Source organism: Neophocaena asiaeorientalis, unplaced genomic scaffold (assembly GCF_003031525.2).
Source record: "Neophocaena asiaeorientalis asiaeorientalis breed wild unplaced genomic scaffold, Neophocaena_asiaeorientalis_V1.1 scaffold111, whole genome shotgun sequence".
In the NCBI taxonomy this organism is placed as follows: Eukaryota; Metazoa; Chordata; class Mammalia; order Artiodactyla; family Phocoenidae; genus Neophocaena; species Neophocaena asiaeorientalis.
The window spans coordinates 69,587-89,729 of record NW_020174994.1 but is presented as its reverse complement, the minus strand read 5'-3'; the positions used below and the strand labels follow the sequence as shown (position 1 = coordinate 89,729).

Below are 20,143 nucleotides of genomic sequence, written 5' to 3'. Positions count from 1 at the left end.
TTTTCACATTAATCATGCTCTAACTTCTCCCTAAACGGATTTGCCACCAGCGTTAAGTCCCTGAGCAACCTGAGAAGGGGACACTGTGTCGAAAACTGAAGAACACTGGCAACATTAAAACAACTAAAATTGATTAAAGCATCAAAACAATTAAAAAGAGAGCCAATATATGAAGTATATGCTTTATGATCAATTTCCCTGTCACTTAAAATTAGACCCTCATAAATGTTTGGCAAATCCTTTGTATAAGCAGAGCTATTAAAACAGTTCCAAGAAATTTTGCAGTAATTTGGATTGAGGATTAATGGATTTTCTTTCTTAGGCATTCTTTCAAAAGAATTAACCTGTTTTGTAAGAGGAAAGCTAATAAAATGGCACCAAAAATACCTGGAATCTTTCAAATATTTTTTTTAATTAATTCATTTATTTTTGGCTGTGTTGGGTCTTCGTTGCTGCGCGCAGGCTTTCTCTAGTTGGCACTGAGCTGGGGCTACTCTTCGTTGTGGTGTGCGGGCTTCTCATTGCGGTGGCTTCTCCTGTTGCGGAGCACGGGCTCTAGGGCACGTGGGCTCAGTAGTTGTGGCACACTGGCTTAGTTGCTCCGCGGCACATGGGATCTTCCCAGACCAGGGCTCGAACCCGTGTTCCCTACATTGGCAGGGGGATTCATAACCACTGCACCACCAGGGAAGACCCTCAAGTATTAATCTCTAACCCCAATAGTTTAGTACAGTGCCTGGTATATCATAAGTATTCAATAATAGTTCTTGAATAATTGAGAAGATGAAAATCAGGCTTCTTGAATTAGAGTGTATGCATATATGTTATTTATGCAATATACAAGTAATAAACATTTTTTATAACTGTTTTCTTTGCCCCTAGTTTATTTTTAAAATAAACGAAAATCATAGGGCTTCCCTGGTGGCACAGTGGTTAAGAATCTGTCTGCTGATGCTGGTCAGGGATGATCCCACATGCCGTGGAGCAACTAAGCCCGTGCACCACAACTACTGAGCCTGCACTCCAGAGCCCTCGAGCCACAACTACTGAGCCTGCATGTCACAACTACTGAAGCCCGCACACCTAGAGCTGGTGCTCTACAACAAGAGAAGCCACCGCAATGAGAAGCCCGCGTAGCACAACAAAGAGTAGCCCCCGTTCGCTGCAACTAGGGAAAGCCCATGCCCAGCAACAAAGACCCAATGCAGCCAAAAATAAATAAATAAAATTAATAAAATTATTTTAAAAATAAAATAAAATAAATCATAGACATCATGCCATTTTGCTTCTCTATACTTCAAAATACATCTGTTTAATAAAATGGACATGATGTCATTATCACATCTAAAAAAAACAATATTATTTGGTATTGTTTCATATCTGGTTCATAACCAAATTTTCCCAGTTGGCTCACAAATGCCTTGTTTAATTGGTTTATTAAATTGGGATCCAAACAGCATCCACACAAGTGATTTGGATGTCATGTCACAGAAAAGTCTTTTAATTTAGAGCAGCCCTTCCTTCCACACTTTTTCCCCCTATGGTATTCATTTATTACAAGAACCAATTCAGTTGTCCTTGAGAATGTTGCATATTCTGTATTTGTAAATTTGCTCCCTTGAGTGTCATTTAACTTCTCCCTTCATCCTCTATATTTCCCATAGTTGGAAGTTTGTGCTGTAGATTTGATGAGATTCCAGGTTATCTTTTTTTTGGAAGAACACTTCACGGTGCTTTGTGCTTCATACTATACCATGTTGAAATGCCTACAATGTCTGGTTGTCCCACACTTAATAATGCTAAGATTAATCAATGATTTCAGGTGCTGACAGATTTAGCCCTCCTCTCATCTAATGGTTTTATACACTGATGATCATTGCCTAAACCAATTATTTCGTTTGGGATTACAAAATTGTTATTTTCTAATCCTATCATTCATGAAGAACCACAGATCTCCTCTTCTACTTCATGTAGCTGGGCAAATTTTTTTCCTTGACTCTGGCAGAAAACTGGAGCTTTGTTCTTTGGAGAGAGTAAAACAGGGGTTTTACTGACTGGGATGATACCAGTTACAATCGAGGGTGTGCATGGCTAACAGACTGAAAATTGTGTTTGAGTGAATGTTTGCATGTAGAATGCTGAGACCCTCAACACTTTCCCAACCACTGACTCCAAAATATTTGGAGACCTTTTTCTGAGAAATCGGATCATCCCAAGAGAAAACATTTAAATATACTGGTATTGGGGTTTCCCAGCAGCAAAGCCAGATCATCCTACAATGTACCTCACATTTAATAAGCCCATTTATGTGCTCAGAGTGTCCAACTGAGTGTATTTTTAGCCTCTCACTCTTAAACATGAGCAGAAAACTAAAGATTACCTTCTCTCTGAAGAAAGCTTCTAAGAAATAACACACAAAAATGGAGTTGAAAGAAAACGGTGGTTATACACAGAGGACAATTTCAAAAACAAGCAAACAGAAACCCTACGATTAATATTTTCAGAGTGTTAAGAGAATATATGGCATCAATGAAACAGCAATAGAATACAATAAAAAATAAAGTATCAGAGAGCAAAAAAGAGCTCTTGGAAATTTTTAAATGTTAGCAGAAATAAATTCAATAAAAGGATTAGATACTGTTAAGGAAATCTTCCAGATAATGGCCAAAAAAGCAAGAGGTGGAATATTTGAGAAAACAGGTAAGACAGGAGGTACAACATCAATATATTAGGGATTCCAGAAAGAACAGAGAAAATGAAGGGGAGGAAATAACCAAATAATTTAAGAAAATATCCCAAAATTGAAGGACAGAGGTTACTAGGCCGAAGGTTCCCATTGTAAGATCAGCATAATGGATAAAAATAAACCCTTTCTAAGTATACTTTGGAACATACTTATACTAAGAAGTATCCATTGTTTATCTAAAATTCAAATTTAAATGGGCATCATGTATTTGATCTGGGAAACCTACATTGACCTTATCATTACCAGTAATGGCAATTCCTCATAATTTCTACTTCTAACAATCATCTTGGACCACCACTTTCCATCTATTGAACTTTTTCTACTATTCCAAACCCAACAATCATTCAGTTCTATAGGTATCTATAATGCATTTATCCTAACACCTTTTCACCATCATTTACTGCCCCCCCAAACCCTCATGTTCTTCTTTACCTAGCTTAAATTTCATGGTTAATAAGTTATATTCACTCCTTCACACACATCCTAAATTCCCTTGCTCCTCTTTTGCTTTTGAATTTGCTTGGCTAAATCACAGCCCTGGTTCAATTCAATATTATACCTGTATAACTGAATGTGGCTGGGGAAACATACACACACAAACAGAAAGTCCAATTTAAATTTAAGACTACGGACCTCATGATATGCCCCTGATGCAACTATATCATACTATATTTCCTTAGACCAGTAGTTCTCAAAGTGTGGTCCGCTGGCCAGCAGTACCAACTTCATCTGGGAATTTGTTAGAAATGGAAATTCTTGGTTGGGTTCCACCCCAGACCTGAATTAGAAAATCTGAGACTGGGGCCCAGCTGCCTGTGGTTCAATAAGCCTTCCAAGTGAGTCTGATATGCCTGGTCTCAAATTTTAGCTTGTAGAAGAATCACCTGTAAAGCTTGTTAAAAACCAGATTGCTGTGCCCCACCCTTGAAGTTTCTGATTCAGGTCTGGGTGGGGACCAAAATTTTGCATATTTAACCAAGTGATGCAGTTGCTGAGCCAGGGACCACACTTTGAGAACCTGTCCCTATACCAATCATTCTTACTTTTGAAAGATTAACTTTTTTCTTTCTCTTCAAACTTTCTGCATCTGCTCCCGAAACTGACTCAGCTGATGACCCTGATTAGCACTTCATTGGCAGAATATAAAAGCAGTCAGAATAGAACTTTCCATGCCCACACCTATCACACCTACCTCCCTATTATGCATTTATACTTACATACACTACCTTATCTCCAGTAACTGGAGGCGAACGCTCCATATTTCTGTTTAATGCAAGCCCTTCCACTTGGGCACTAGATCCCATCACCTCTGGCCTACTTAAGGAAATAAACTTAGTTAATTCTCCAATCTCTTTCCAACATCATCAAAATATCCCCTTTTATTGGATCCCCATTAACATTCACAAATGCTGTTATTTCTTCCCTTGTCAATACCCCACCCCCATTCCAAACTTCTTTTTTAAAAAAATTTTTAATTTTTTTAAACTTTTTATTTTATATTGGAGTATAGTTGGTTAACAATGTTGTGACAGTGACAGTTTCAGGTGTACAGCAAAGTGATTCAGTTATACATGTATCTATTCTTTTCCAAATTCTTTTCCCATTTACCAATCTTATTTCTTGAGCCCATTTCTCATCTTCCTTTTTAATAAAACTCCATAAAGGAATTGTATTTGTTCTTTCCACATTTATCTCTTCCCATTCCAAACAGTGATACCTAAACTGAGATTTGAAGGGGATGGCTGGGTGTGGGAGGTGGGAGTGTGTTTAGAAGAGCTTCCTAGGAAGAGTGTAAGGGGGCAGGAATGAAGGAGAGGAAAATAATGGGAGATTAAGTTGGAAAGAAACAGGGACTAGAAAAACCACATTAAGGTATCTAGACTATTCTTAAACAAATTTGGTGCTATTAAAGGTTTTTTTAAAGTGCTTGAATTGCATGATTAGATTTTTATCTTGGAAAGATCACTGGCTATTATATGGAAGGGGGATTGATAGTGAAATTAGTATTTGGAAGACCAATTAAAAGTCTGTTACAGTACAGATGAATTAAATTGAGTTAGTGGCAGTGGGGATGGCGAATACCAGGATTCTTTGAGAGACGTTTAGAAGAGTATGGAGAGGACTTGGCACTTGAATTTGTCTATTTTATTTCTCTGCACTGAAAGGGGCTGGGGTAGATTTTATAGAACAAATAATAATACGTGAGGCTTCAATCAGTGTTCCAAACACATATAATAAATTTTTGGATGAAGCACTCTTCATTTGTAAAAAATTACTTGGTTTTCCGTAGCTAGCAGAGCCTATTAACACATAACTATTAATTAGAATCCAATTGATACCTTTCCCACTTATCTAAAGAAGTGACCCCATGATCTAAATTGGAAAGTTGCTTTTAACATAATGACATGCCAAACCATAGACTTTCATTTACAGCTAAGGTTAAGAACTATTTACAGTAAACTTTCAAGTTGTGAACATTCAAAGATGCAAACCTGTGTTCACGTGTCCAATCACGTTAGTTCACATGTCTGGCATACATTGTCACGTGCATGCACCCTCTACAAGTGGTTGTGCTGTTGTGGACTTACCTTGTGTAGCTTACTAATGAAGACCTGATGGAATTGGAAGCCCAGAGAAAGGACGAAGAGAGACAAGAGGAAGAAGTAATTGAAGAACTAAAGAGATGCACTATGCAGGAAATGGCAAGGGGATAGTCTTTATTTGAGGAGGCACTATTAGTTTGTCTTTGTTTTTGTTTTAATTTATTTTTGGCTGTGTTGGTTCTTAGTTGCCGCACGTGGGATCTTTTGTTGGGGTACACGGGCTTCTCTCTAATTGTGGTGCGTGGGCTCAGTAGTTGTGGCATGCCTGCTTAGTTGGCCTGCTACATGTGGGATCTTAGTTCCCTGACCAGGGATCGAACCCTCATCCCCTGCATTAGAAGGCGGATTCTCAACCACTGCACCACCAGGGAAGTCCCGAGGCACTGTTAGTTTTTGAGGCACAGGACCAGAACATAGAATGGTACATGAAGTTTGCAGCAGCCGTTCAGAATGCAATCCAGTGCTACCGTGTCATCTATGACGAGAAAAAATGAGCTACTACCCAGACATCACTGGATCATTTTTTCAAGAGGGTAGATAGAATTGAATCCAGCAAGGAAATAGAACCTGTGCCATCAACCTCAGACATGAGTGAAACTGCAGCTTGCCCTCCTTGTCTCCTATTGCTGATGATCCTTCAGCTCTCCCATCTCCCACCTCTTCTCCCTCCTCCAGTCAGTAACTCTTCTTGCCTGTTCACTCGATGCCAGCCCTTGTATGCCAGCTGTTGTGTTATACTACTGTACTTTTCAAGGTACTGTACTGTAAGATTAAAAATGTTTTATTTTTTGTGTTTGGGTTTATGTATTATTTGTGTGAAAAGTATTATAAACCTATTACCCTATATAGCAGATTGTGTTAGTTGGGTACCTAGGCTTTGTTGGACTTACAAACAAATTGGACCTACGAACACGGTCTCAGAATGGAACTCGTTCATATGTAGGGGACTTACTGTACCCATAACCTCCTAAGAGAGCTGTTAAGAATTAGTGCCTTACTGCAATTTACAGAGCTCTCTCTCCAGAATTCTGCCAAGTCTGGCTATTGCTGCAAATGCAAAGTGTCTAAGAGCTCATACGCAGGTAGTTGAAATTTCCAAAATTTTTAGGAAGGATACTTTGTTATCATTAGTGTTGCCTGGAATTGGACATTGTTTTCCATTGTCAATGCTTTTCAGTGATTCATTATTTTTACTTTTGACTTTTTTTTGGCCATGCCACACAGCTTGTGGGATCTTAGTTCCTGGACCAGGGACTGAACCCTGGCTCCAGCAGTGAAAGCACTGAGTCCTAACCACTGGACCGCCAGGGAATTCCCACTTTTGCTTTATTTTTAATTTGTTGTGGGTCATTTGGTTAAGGGCCACAAAGAAATACTAAGTTGAGAACTTCTGATCTCAATTCTAGAGTCTTCATGGGATTATAGAAATGGGAATGAGCTCATAAAATTTAGTTCTACTCTTATTTTCTAGCAAAAAATGAATTTCAAGCTAATAAATTTGTACAGAACATAAATTTCAAGACAAAAAACATGACAACTGGTTATTTCTCCCTTTACTCCCACTATACATATTAGACTGCTTCCAAGGCTTACTATCTTAAGAAAAATATGAGTAATTTATTAGTTAACCATCTATTAGTATGAATACCTATTAAGAGGAAAATAATTCAATAGATTTTTATGATTTGTATTTTGAATCTTAATAGAAGTATATGATAGAAAATGTAAAAGGTACTCTCACTCTCCCTCTCACTCCTGTGCTCAACCCATTTTATCCCCTCTCTTCCTAAAGAGAGCCTCTCTTTCCAGTTTCTTATGCATCTTTTCAGGTATATGGGCCTGTGGGATGAAACAAGGTTCCTCTGAACAGGACTCCTCAACATATGGTCGAGACAAAACCACTACAGATACATATCTGGGCCATCCACATCTAAGTTTAAAAAAAAAAAAATACCCCGTACAATGGCAGCAGGGATCTTAGTAATTTGTGAGAACATAAGCAAAGCTGCAAATGTCAGGGATGTTCATTACAACAGGTAGGATAGTTTCTTGGTAAAAAAAAGTCTATAGATATATCAATTCAATAAATATTTATTAAGAGCTATTATGTATCAATATAAATTTCCAGTAAATGACACTTATGGAATCTAGGTTTTATGGATAATTTGTCAGATTTAAAATAACCACACAATTTCATAAGTGATTATTATCATTTTCACCTTATGTGAACATGATCTAGTAGCTTTTAGTTCATTTTCAGTTATTTTTCACCATTCAAAATAAAACAAACTCAAATTTTATTTTAAAATAGAATTTATTGAATACCATAGTGAATTCAATACATTAAAAAAACTGTTTTTCTTGTCAGTATTGGCACATAATGAAGAGTTTTAAAGCACTGCCAGATTAACACTTCAAAAAATTTTAAATCATGTTCCATAAAAAAATAAAGCCTAGTAGTGCTATTAAAGTACTAATTTACACTAACATATCAAAGTGTTAAAAGAAAAGAATTTCACACTCTAACCTCCATCTAAGAAGTAAAAATTCAGTCTTGTACTTTAAAAAAGCTTCTCATATGATCAAAAGACAACAGAAGGTATAAAAGAAGCAAAACCCACATAATTTACATTGATTTGTCTCAGTGGGAAATCTCAAGGCTAACCAGATAAACTTTAGATACTGAAAAAAAATCCATATTCCAAAGCAAAATAAGTTGTTTACTTTTTATGCCTAATCAAAGAAACAAATAATGACATTAAATATTCCACATTTTTTTCTTTTAGTTGCCCCTTAATTGCAAATAATGTAGGACTATTCTAAAAAATTTAGTTAAAAAAATTTTCCCCAATAAACATTTTCTTAGATACAAAAAGCTGTCCTTATGGAAATATTAAACAAGAAAATTTACATATATGATTTTCACTGTAATATGGCCTGTATATTACTCTTATAAATCATTTTGTTTACTCTGAAAATTCAGTAACCCAAATTGTGAGTACTACATAATTTCTTTCAAATTCCAAAAGGTTAAGTCATTTGATTCAGATCTCTTGAATTTACAGAGTATCTTTCTTCCAGGAAGCATAAACTGATTTTTACTCAGTATTTTGATTTTATTTTCATTACCCTCCCCTACCTCCTTTAGAATTACCTCTGAGGTAAATAGAGCACTGAAAATAAATTTTTTAAACTGTAAAATGGGTTGTTTGCATAACAACTTTTTTCCTTGTTAATGGGAAAATATAAAGCCTTTCAAACTAGTACAATCCACTAGTCTGAAAAGCAATTCCTGTTTGTGAAGTCTCATTAGCTGAGATCAAGTTGACATTTTAGAGACCAAACTTAAATAAATTAGTTTCTGCTTATATCTAAGGCAGAAATTAAAAAAACAAAGGAAAACTGGAAAGCTCATTTGTATTTACTCTAAATGTACCATTTCATCAAAATCTCTATGAACATGTAACTAACATCAATGAATGCCAACAGCAGATGGGTTAAAATTTTCTTCCTTCAAAAGAGAAATAAATTGCTGAGTCTACTAATAAGGTATTGCTAATCTAAAAAAAAAATCTACAAGCTAGAAGGAAACATAACATCGTAAAATATCAAAGTCCTTTCCCACAAACCTCATATTTATCTTTGCTGAACTAAACAGAAGTAAAAATCATTGACTTTACAATTTGAGGTATTTAATAATTTCTGTTTGATAAACTACAAAAATGTTCATAGGGAATTTCTCAGACTTTTTTTTTTTGCAGTAAGTAATCTCCTACAATATTTCTTATTGTTTTAAAGACATGTTTAGGAAAAAACCAAACTTCTCTTCCCCTTAAAGTTATTGGTGGTGGGAGGGCAAGAGAGGAAGAAATGATACAGTCTTCTAAAGCCAAATTTCCATCTCCACTATCTTTTGCTTATATTTTGATTCCCCAAATATTTCTGCACTTTATTGTAATTTCTATAAATATTTTCAGTTCAGCTGCTAGAAGGACTAAGTACAATATAAAAGTTGATATTAAAAAAAAAAAAAAAGTTGATATTGAAGATGGAGAAACTTAAGAAATTTCACTTTCTATGTTATTTCTATTTAATCTGTAAGATTTAAATAGCAAACTAGAACAAGGTTATACCTTCTTGATAACTAATGGTTGGATAAAGTAGAATTTGCATCAAAGAATTAAGATTCCAGACTTCTAGATGTAAAATTTTCTCTTAACATTCTTCATAAAATGTGGTTGAGGCTTTTGAGTATTCTAAAGCTGGGATAAGAGTGCAGATAATTTTACTTAAAAAAGCTGTATTTTGGCAAACATTTTATTGATATTATAAATGAAAATATAGTTGGAGCTTTAACATGGCACTTAATCTGTTCTATCAGAGTCTGCCAAATAAATTAAATTCTTTGGAAAAAATTAAAACTTTATATTATAGAGGCAAAATTAACATGAACTCTTACTTGTCAGATACTTATTTGTCATTTGCCATAAACCAAATGACCTATAAGTGTATTAAGTAGAAAGAAGGGCTGACTGTCAAGGGAGCTTCTACATCTATAAATTACCCAGCAACTTAACAATTAATCAAAAGCATCTAATTCCCTCAAATACTAAATTTAGTTCAAACATCAAAGGTCTGATCCATTTTTAAAGGCATTAGCTTTATCTTTTAATCAGTTAAACTGGCCTTAGGATGAAAAATCATGGATTTGTTCACGTATCTTGTACATTATTCACAGAGAAATACAAAATCCTGCTGTCTTTGCAATCACTTTTCATTTGGGAATTTCTTAGAGAAAATAAAAGAAAATGGAAAGATAATGTGACCTATGACTCCCAGGATAATGTTCAAGTCCACATCTGAGGTTTAGCAAAGAATGAGAAAGATTTTTTCAAGTTGGAAGATACCAAAGTGATTAGTTGGTCTAACATACTCATTTTGCAGATGGGAAAGCTGAGATACAGTTCTATTGAGCTAATAAAATTTACTCAAACTCTTGTAATTAAATTGAGACTAACACCCAATCTCCTGTCTTCTGTCTCCAATTCTTTTCTCTGAAGCACACTTTGTATATTAGTAAACCACTCTCCATCCAAATTTTAAAAAGTTAACAGTGGTTTCCTATGGAGAAAGGAGTAGGGAATTAGAAATTTAAGCTACATCTTCAAGGAAACAGCAGAACTGAAAACTGTGGATTTCAATTTTTGTTTCCTTTTAATGACTAGTTCTATATATTATGTTTCTCTATATCTGGAAAAATATTCTAATATAATACATACGTAGTCTGAAGTAATTTAGGTTCTCAAGTTTAAAAAAGGATTGGGATTTTTTTTAAACTTATGCTACAAAAATACACATTTATATATATTCCCAAATTATATATTTCTAACCTCTGCAGTGATAAAAGGTCTAAAATTCCATTGCTGAACTGCCTTCTTACATGGTCTTAAACAGCTGTTTCTATAGAGCATAAAATTTGCAAAATTCTTTACAGTAAAATCTGCTCAGAAATTCACTTTGACAAATACTTTTAACTATCATTAGAGTTGAAAGAAAGAGATTTCAGTAAGAAAAGTACAGGTGAAGACTTTTTTTTTAGAAAAATATACTGTATATATTACATCTTAAAAATTACACAGACCATATGCTTTTATTTAATGTGAAGGCACAACTTTAATGTAGTTAAAAGCAAATGTATTTTAATTACTTATCATGTAGTCGTCAGTACCAGCTCTTAAAAATACATATTTGCAAGCACAGCACTGAAGTTTCTTTCAGATTGTCAATTCAAAAGCCAATTTAAAATGGCCAACTCTATTTGTAGAAAGTCAATTGACACATTATTGCAAGTCCACATAATATTATTATTGGACAATCTGTTCACCAGCAGTCACAGGGTTTTCTTCATTTGTTCCATAGTCCAGATGGTCCATCATCTAGGCATAAATAAAAGATGTTAGGAAATGCAAATTTTCAACTTGCCCCCAGCATTCACTAATTTGGCAAAAGGAGTCCCAGTTTTTAAGAGACACAGAGTGCTCCATGGAACTGAGCACTCTTTTTGGAGCAATGTACTGTTTCAACATCCACACTCCTAAGGAAGGACATGCTCAGAGTCATTACTCTTTCAGGAAGCTTAATCATTACACTAGGGCCAATCTGATAAGTGCTTTCTCTGGATCTTCCACTATTTCCATCTCCCAATATGAATACTGCCCTGCATGGCAGTGGGAATATCCATCACAAGATATTCCTGATGCTTATTCCAGGACACTATTCCAAGCAGTGTCCACTCCTACAAGTGGAAAAACTAAAAATGGCACCACAAATCACTGTGAGAATACTAGCTGGTTCAGGGACAGTATAACCTGGTTGACACCTTGAATTGACCTTAGGATCATTTAAAAATGATGCATGAAATATTAAAAAGACTGTATGACAAAAATTTCTACTAAGGGCAAAGAAATTAAAGTCAAATGATATCTGAAAACAAAAACAAGAATATACTTGCCATAGACTATTTTAGGGGAATTACCAGTTGAACTTCTCTCAAATGATCACTTCAGTTCCTCCCATACTCTCATAAAAATCTTTACATGTTTGGGAATGAAGGAAGAAACACTTAAATGTTTTCAGTGTCTTTACCCTGTTCTTCAGATAAAACTAATTAAAAATAGGAAAAAAGGGACTTCCCTGGTGATGCAGTGGTTAAGAATCCACCTGCCAATGCAGGGGACACAGGTTCGAGCCCTGGTCCAGGAAGATCCCACGTGCCACGGAGCAACTAAGCCCGTGCACCACAACTACTGAGCCTGCACTCTAGAGCCCATGAGCCACAACTACTGAGCCCACGAGCTGCAACTACTGAAGCCTGTGCACCAAGAGACCGTGCTCCGCAACAAAGAGAAGCCACTGCAATGAGAAGCCCGCACACCACAATGAAGAGTAGCCCCTGCTCGCCGCAACTAGAGAAAGCCCACGTGCAGCAACGACCCAATGCAGCCAAAAATTAATTAATTTAAAAAAATAAAGTGTGACCTATAAAAAAAAATAGGAAAAGAAAAAGTACTTAATGTCTTTCTGAAGATTGGCAAAGATTTTTAGATTGGTGATTAAATTTAAGTATTGTGATGTAGTTTTTCCCTTCTCCTTTACTAAGAAGTAGAAGACAAGCAAGATAAATGTTCCCATTTTTATAAACTGATTCTAAAAGCTTTAGTGTTTTTTGGAAGAGGAAGCAGAGAGAGCAATAATTTTCAAATGGGGTCTCTGGACATGCCAGACAAAGAAGAATACAAACATGAGCTGAGGCTTTCAGCTGACAACTGTCTCAAGTGACAGAGACAGCTTATAAAACCCAACCTGCTGATACTCTGTGAGTCATTTCAAGCCCCTAAACAATCAGTTTTGAGGTCCTCTATTTGCCAAAGATATCCCCTAGATTAATGTAGTTGCATATTCATAGTGCTTCTGCAGTAGGTGTTGGGGGGGGCACATAAAAGCCAAATCAAGATAGGTAACAAAAAGACGAAGTTGTTGAAGAGCTGATTTTAGTCACAATTTAAATGAGAGAGGGAAAGAAGCAGCACATAAGATATATTTAGCCTCCCTCTTTTTCTATAGACACTCCAGTGTAAGAGGCTGGAGCTGTGGGGACAGAGAACTGCAGAATGGATGTTGGGGAAAAACCCTCTTTCTTCCCCAAGACCTGCTGATCCTGGTAACTGTAAGCTAATGAAATAATAGCCTACATAACTCTAAGTTATAATGTGCCTCTTCTTTCCTAATCCTCTGGTACCTCGTTGGCACTGTAATCTAATCTCTAAATATAGAAATATATTAGTTAAAAAGAAAAAGACTTGCAAAATCAACTTATTGAGAAGTGACATCTCTACTCTGTATTTACTTTTCTTTACTGACTTTCCAAAGAAAAACAACACAGAAAAATAAAGAGCAAACTTGAAATAGGATTTTAAAAACACAACAAAAATTAACATAGATAATAAAATTAACCAGAAAATTCATGTAAATTTTTTTCTTAATATTTGTAAATAGGCAAGCTTAATTTAGAAAAGATGTTCTCTGAAACTGGGTCGACTAACCTGGCATTTACTGATAGCTCTGAACCAATTTCCAGAAACAGCCTAATAAAATGCTCATTAAAGTGCAGGAACTGGAGAGTTGTTGATACTACAGCAGAGTTGTTCTAAGTATTTCTGTATTCTGACTTGTCAGTTACAGCTTGTGACTTCTAAAAATAATTAGAAGCACTAGTGACATTTAACAGAGACAAACCCACTGTTTACTGGATATTAACAAACTGAAAACTTACTTCCCACCCAGAGTAAAACAGCCCATTGGAGGTTGCTGCATAAATCTAACTCCACTGATTTAGGATTAGAAACAAAAAAAATTCTCCCCAAAGGATGATTTCTATTAATTGTTCTATATGCCAAAGTAATTATGTCACCGCTTAATTTTTCTCCTTAGAGAAAAAACACCTTAACTTTCTCTACACTCATTATAAAATAAGGGAAACTGAATATTGTAGCTCTTAAAGCACTCCAGAAAAATAGTTCATAAAAAATATAGTGTAAGTAGCTTTGAGCTATAAAAAAGAATATACAATTAAGATTTCCAAACTAGTATCATTTAATGAAATCCTATAGGAAACTTTACTTTTTTGATTAGAGAAATTCGTGGAAGGGCTGAATGACTCCAAGTAAAACACTAAAATATCTCTATGAAGTCTCTAAGTTTCAGCAAAAAACAAGGTATAATTTGTCCTTTGAAAACAGTATAAAAAGGCTATCAGGGCTACCCATGACTTTTAAAAATCTCCAGTGGAAAAGTCCTGCTTTCTACTACTCTTACACTCAATGCTAATATCAGGCATTAGAATGAATCAAATGATAACAGCATAAGCAAATGTGCTGTTAGATTCTGATTTTAATTTATATTATTTGCTTTACATTTGATTTTTTTTCAAAACAGTAGCAAAAACTTTTGGCACTTGCAAAAAATGGTTATATATAAAGACTGTAGAGATATGTCTAGTTTAATGTTTCAAAAGTGCCACACTTTTACAATACCTTATTAACATTTTTGGTAATTTTATGAAGGCTGCTAAAACACAACCCAGAAGCTTACACACACACACAAAAGTGATTAAAGGTCAGTGCCTTAAGGACTGAACATTATAATTGCTTTGCATGAAGAATTTCAATAACATAGACTGAGAATTTACAGTATATAAAACACTGTTATCAGCACTGTGGGTTCCTAACACCTAGGAGCTAATAACTTAAGTGAGGGAAGCACACACAAATATCTACACTACAAGGCAGGTGTCAGTAAGTATTTAAAGTCAAAGTCTAAAGAAAATATGGGGAAAGGTGAACCTGATTTCAATTGGAGAACTCTTGGATATCTGCTTGGAGAAGGCAGATCTTGAGTTGGGAGTTATATAAGGGATATTCTGGAAAGAGATACTGGAGGTAGGGGGAGAAGAGGGAAAGGATTATTATACTGTTAGCCAAAGAGATGAACCAGTAATGGCCTGAGGGTTGTCTCCAGGGCTGATTCTCAGGCCTCTCCTACACTAAGTCCATACGCAGTCTCCCTTTATTTTCCCAGGCTTGTTGAGGCTCCCTGTTCTACTTCCAAAGCCTCTGCTAGCCTTATCTGATTTCAACATCCACTTGCCTCACTAAGCTTTGGGCTAACCTACCTCTATAGATTAGATTCTCCTACCTCCCTGTAAGTCCAACCTCATTTTATGAACCAGGAGTCTTCAGAGATTAAATAATTTGCCAGAACTGATGCCAAAGCTATAATATACTGTCTTCCACAAATGACAACATCTGAGCTAAATTAAGTTGGACTTTAAAGGTTGGACAAAAGGAATGAGAGATTTTCTTTTTCACACTAACAGAAGGCATTACATTCTATAACTTTTAAAAAGGCTAGTTTTTTTGAAAAATAGACTCTCTCCTGGCAGCAGTTTATAATATTCTGCAACTAGCTTGCCTAAAATTTCAGGAAATGTCCATGCTTAATATTTTCTGTGGGAAAATGACCATGTTTAACAAAATCTTTTCTCTGAGGCTTCTGATGGCCTTTTACAAATAAGTTAAAAGGAAGCAGATTTAACAAAGACCCAAAGTTTTAATATCCAAACCAGGAAAGTAGAAATCAGTTAATGAATTGAAAAATAACCACCAAACCAACAAATAAACCAAAACAAGAAAACTCAATTCCTACAAATAATAATAGCAAATACATTTATAGTGCTAACAACGTGCCAGGTACTGTACTAAGCAATTTGCATCTACTACAGCAACATTCTGAAGCAGGTTGATTATTATCCCATCTTACATTGGAGGAAACTGAGGCACCGAGAAGCTAAGTAACTTGCCTAAGGTCACATGTCTAATAATTAACAAAATCAGAATTCAAACTTAGGCAGTCCGGCACCAGACTCCATGCTTTTTATTACTATGTGGTATTTTATATTCTGAATGCCTTATGTAATAAAATTATGATACCACACTACAAAAGTGAGAAGTGTATTACCAAAATTGTCTTATTTTTTGACACTTTAAGATGGATTTTCCTACAATCAACTGTCTTATTTACTGTCTCTGTCTTAGAGTGAAGGCCCTGGAGACCATCCTTCTGTAACTATTTACTATGGCTTTGTGTCCAGCTGCAATGATCTTTAACTTTATATGTAGCTGTTGTGAATCAGAATCGTCATTTCTTTCAAGGTCACAATTTTTAAGAATGAAACTTGAATGGTCCAGGGCAGAGCACTTATTCATAGGGAATATAAATGCATCCCTTGGTTGAAGTCCATTCTTACCTACCATCCCCATTCTCCTCAATGAAAAGCATGGAGAGAGAAAGGTGCTATAATAAACCACCCGACCCTTAAAGCTGCATTAAAGGGGAAGGAAAATTTTACAAGTAAAAATAAAATGCTGGTGATGAAAATAACAACAAACATACTTAATTCTGTAAGATAGTACCATGTGCTCTCATTAACTGTCCCAAATTTAAACTTTAACCCTAAACAAAGTTTCCCCATGTTGCTCACCCTCTTTGTCCTGATTTGCCTCATAATCAGTTAATAAGATAAGTGCCCCTAAAAGGAGAAACCTCTTGGCCACAGTTCTGTCCTGAGCCTTTTCTTCTCCCTCTACATTCTCACTCACGGAGTATGCTAGTGACACTCCCAAATTTCTGTCTCTAGCTAGGCCTGTCTCCTGCATATCAAGAGATGTTTATTCAACTGCTTACTTCTCTTTGCCTGGTAGTCCCATAGGTATTCTGAAATGTCCAACATTGAATTCATCATCTTATCTCTCAAATCTGTTGCCCTTCTTAATCTCAGTGAGTGGTGTCACCATCCACCCACTCAGCTACCCAAGTCAAAAATCTTGGACTCCACTTCCTCTCCCTACACTGAATCTAACACCAGATCACATTAATTATGCCTCTAAATTTCTCTTGACCTTGTTCTCTTCTCTCAATCTCACTACCTTTCTAACTCTGGCTACCACTGCTTCTAATTGTAATAGCTGCCTCAAGTTTTGCTCCCTCCTCCAATCCATTTTCTAGATTTCTTAAAACTCTTAAAATGGTCTCCAATATTCTTAGGATAGAGTCCAAGCCCTTGAACGTGGCTTACAAGACCCTACAGACTCTTTCCCTTGCTTCCTTCTCCAGTTTTCATCTCCTACTGCTCCCCTATTCTTACTCAATAGGATAGCCATCCTAAACTTCATTTCGTTCCTAAATCTGTCAATTCCACTCCGAGGCATGTGGGATCTTCCCGGACCGGGGCACAAACCCGTGTCCCCTCCACTGGCAGGCAGACTCTCAACCACTGTGCCACCAGGGAAGCCCCCTCCAAGCCTTTGAAGTTATGGTTCTCTCAATATGGAAAACATGGCTCAGTCTTAAAGTCTCAACATAAACTTAACATTCTTTTTTTTTCTTTTTGGCTGTGTTGGGTCTTTGTTGCTGTGCACGGGCTTTCTCTAGTTGTGGCCAGCGGGGGCTACTCTTCGTGGCAGTGAGCAGGCTTCTTATTGTGGTGGCTTCTCTTGTTGCAGAGCACAGGCATGCGGGATTCAGTAGTTGCAGCACGTGGACTCAGCAGTTGTGGCTCGCGGGCTCTAGAGCGCAGGCTCAGTGGTCGTGGCGCACAGGCTTAGTTGCTCTGTGGCATGTGGCATCTTCCCGAACCAGGGCTTGAACCCTTGTCCCCTGCATTGGCAGGCGGATTCTTAACCACTGCACCAACAGGGAAGTCCCATAAACTTAACATTCTTTAAGAAGCTTCCCTTCCTCAAATCACCTTTGACTGTCTCAAAACCATAAGCACTGGGTGTCCCACTTCTAGTTTTCATGGCACCTGCCATAATTAACATTCATCACACTTTATTGTTAGTGACTCTATTTGTATCCTCCACTAGACTCTAACTTTCAAGAGGCCATGAGAGTAGGCCTGCTTCTAACTTGTTCATCTTTTATCAACAGCACATACAACAGTACCTGGCTCAATAGGACTGCTCAATAAACATTTGCTAAGTGAAGAAACAGAAAACTATTTTTAAAACATGATGACAAAGAGCACTTCTTGGGATGTGACTTTCAAAAACTAGTATTAGGGACTTCCCTGGTGGCACAGTGGTTAAGACTCCGTGCTCCCAATGCAGAGGGCACAGGTTCGATCCCTGGTCAGGTAACTAGATCCCACATGCATGCCACAACTAAGAGTTTGCATGCCACAACTAAGGAGCCCATGAGTCACAACTAAGGAGCCCACCTGCTGCAACTAAGGAACCTGCCTGCCACAACTAAGACCTGGAGCAACCAACCAAATAAATAAATAAATATTAAAAACAAAACAAAACAAGTATTAGAGTATGTGTTGTAGGACATACTTTTACTTTTCAAAATCTATAAAACATTCCATGTGGGTGTCCTCTTTATGGAAGTTACAAGCTGTCTTACTAGTTTAGTCAAGGACCTTGTGGCCATAAACTAATTCTATGTGTATAAATACAAGTTGAGACAATGGCATTGTGAGGTAGGAAAGGCAGGTATTTATCCTAATCTCAAAGAAATTATAAGACTTAACCCAAAGAATTCTAAGCTGGTGCTTTTTTCAATTATAGTAGTCTAACTTAATGTGCTAATCACCTCTTGTTAAATAAAGATGACACTACAGGGCTTCCCTGGTGGCGCAGTGGTTGAGATTCCGCCTGCCGATGCAGGGGACACGGGTTTGTGCCCCGGTCCGGGAAGATCCCACATGCCGTGGAGTGGCTGGGCCCGTGAGCCATGGCCGCTGAGCCTGCGCATCTGGAGCCTGTGCTCCGCAACGGGAGAGGCCACAACAGTGAGAGGCCTGAGTACCGCAAAAAAAAACAAAAAAAAAGACACTACAACCAACCACAAGGTGGATATGAACTTTGAACTGTTTATCTACTAACAGAATTGCAGCCATCTACCCAAAGTATCTCTATTTTTGTTCATGTGATCACTGACATGCATGCATAAGGGTGGATGACAGAGGGTAGTTTGTTGTAATAGGGCAAAGAAGAGCTAACTGCCTCATGAAGGGATCAATGCCATGACCATGACCTCAACAGGCAAGGGTTTCCCAACCCTCTTTAATTTTGAAGCAAACAAACAAACTTTACAGGAATACCAAGAACATTTAGGAAAAGAAGAAAGGGGTTTAACTTCAACGAAGAAATAACTCAAACATGATAGATTCTGGTATCTGATATTCTCTGTTCTAGGAATTTTACAGAAAGATTAATCTTGATCAATTTAAATCTGAGGGGCTTCCCTGGTGGCGCAGTGGTTGGGGGTCCGCCTGCCGATGCAGGGGACATGGGTTCGGGAGGATCCCACATGCCGTAGAGCGGCTGGGCCCGTGGGCCATGGCCGCTGGGCCTGTGTGTCTGGAGCCTGTGCTCTGCAATGGGAGAGGCCGCAGCAGTGAGAGGCCCGCGTACCAAAAAAAAAAAAAAAAAAAAAAAAATCTGAAATGAGTGCCCTCTTTCATTTCGTTAGGCCCATTTAGATGCTGGAGAGAGTACTTTTTATCTGCAAAATCTCAGGACTCTTACTATAAGTAGCTAATGTCAGTATCAAAATTTATTACTTAAACAAGGGTTTTATCTTTCATGAAGGCGACTTTTGTGTGGATTTTGAAAACTCATGTTGAGATGCCGTTTTGATTTTCCCTGATGCCCTCCCATACTTCTTGGTAGTTTTATCTTGAGTCACCAGAATTTTGGCATCAGATTGCAGTGGGGATGAGAACTGATGATGCAGCAGGTGAATAGTAAGGGGGAAGTAGTGGAAAAAACTTAGGACATCCTGACAAATTCAAGGCAACTTTTTGGCATGTAAGAGCTTTGATATATACAAGCAGTTCCCATCCAAAGTTAGGCAGTGTCATAAGATAACTTGGTAACCAAGATATAAGCACATACCTGATAGCCGCTACCTTTCCAGAACTTTTTCATTTCCTTACGTCTCCAAGCAACAACTGAGGCAGTAATAAGTGTGCAAGGTACTAAATAGAGGAGAGCAGGTTGCCCCTTTTTCATCAGCACCAGAACAACAAATGTAAGTATCATACCGACGGCATAGGCTGCAAGAAGAATATCAAGTATCAGCAATTTCTATATGCTACCAAAGGTGGATTTTAACTCTGTCACTAAAGTACTGGTTTTCGAATACTTCTAAGGACGTTTTTGCCCTATGA

At 37.1% G+C, this 20,143-nt stretch overlaps 1 protein-coding gene across 2 annotated transcripts in view; it reads right to left on the bottom strand.

Moving 5' to 3' along the window:
- Positions 1 to 10,973: 10,973 nt before the first annotated feature.
- SPPL2A (signal peptide peptidase like 2A) overlaps positions 10,974 to 20,143 on the bottom strand; it is a 46,527-nt gene continuing 37,357 nt past the window's right edge. For both annotated transcript variants that reach the window (XM_024761878.1, XM_024761879.1), the window contains 2 exons: positions 19,869 to 20,029; positions 10,974 to 11,285 (listed from right to left, as the gene is read on the bottom strand). In XM_024761878.1, coding sequence (XP_024617646.1) covers positions 11,214 to 11,285; positions 19,869 to 20,029 — 233 coding nt within the window. In that variant the 3' untranslated portion in view covers positions 10,974 to 11,213. The remainder of the gene's footprint in view (positions 11,286 to 19,868; positions 20,030 to 20,143) is intronic.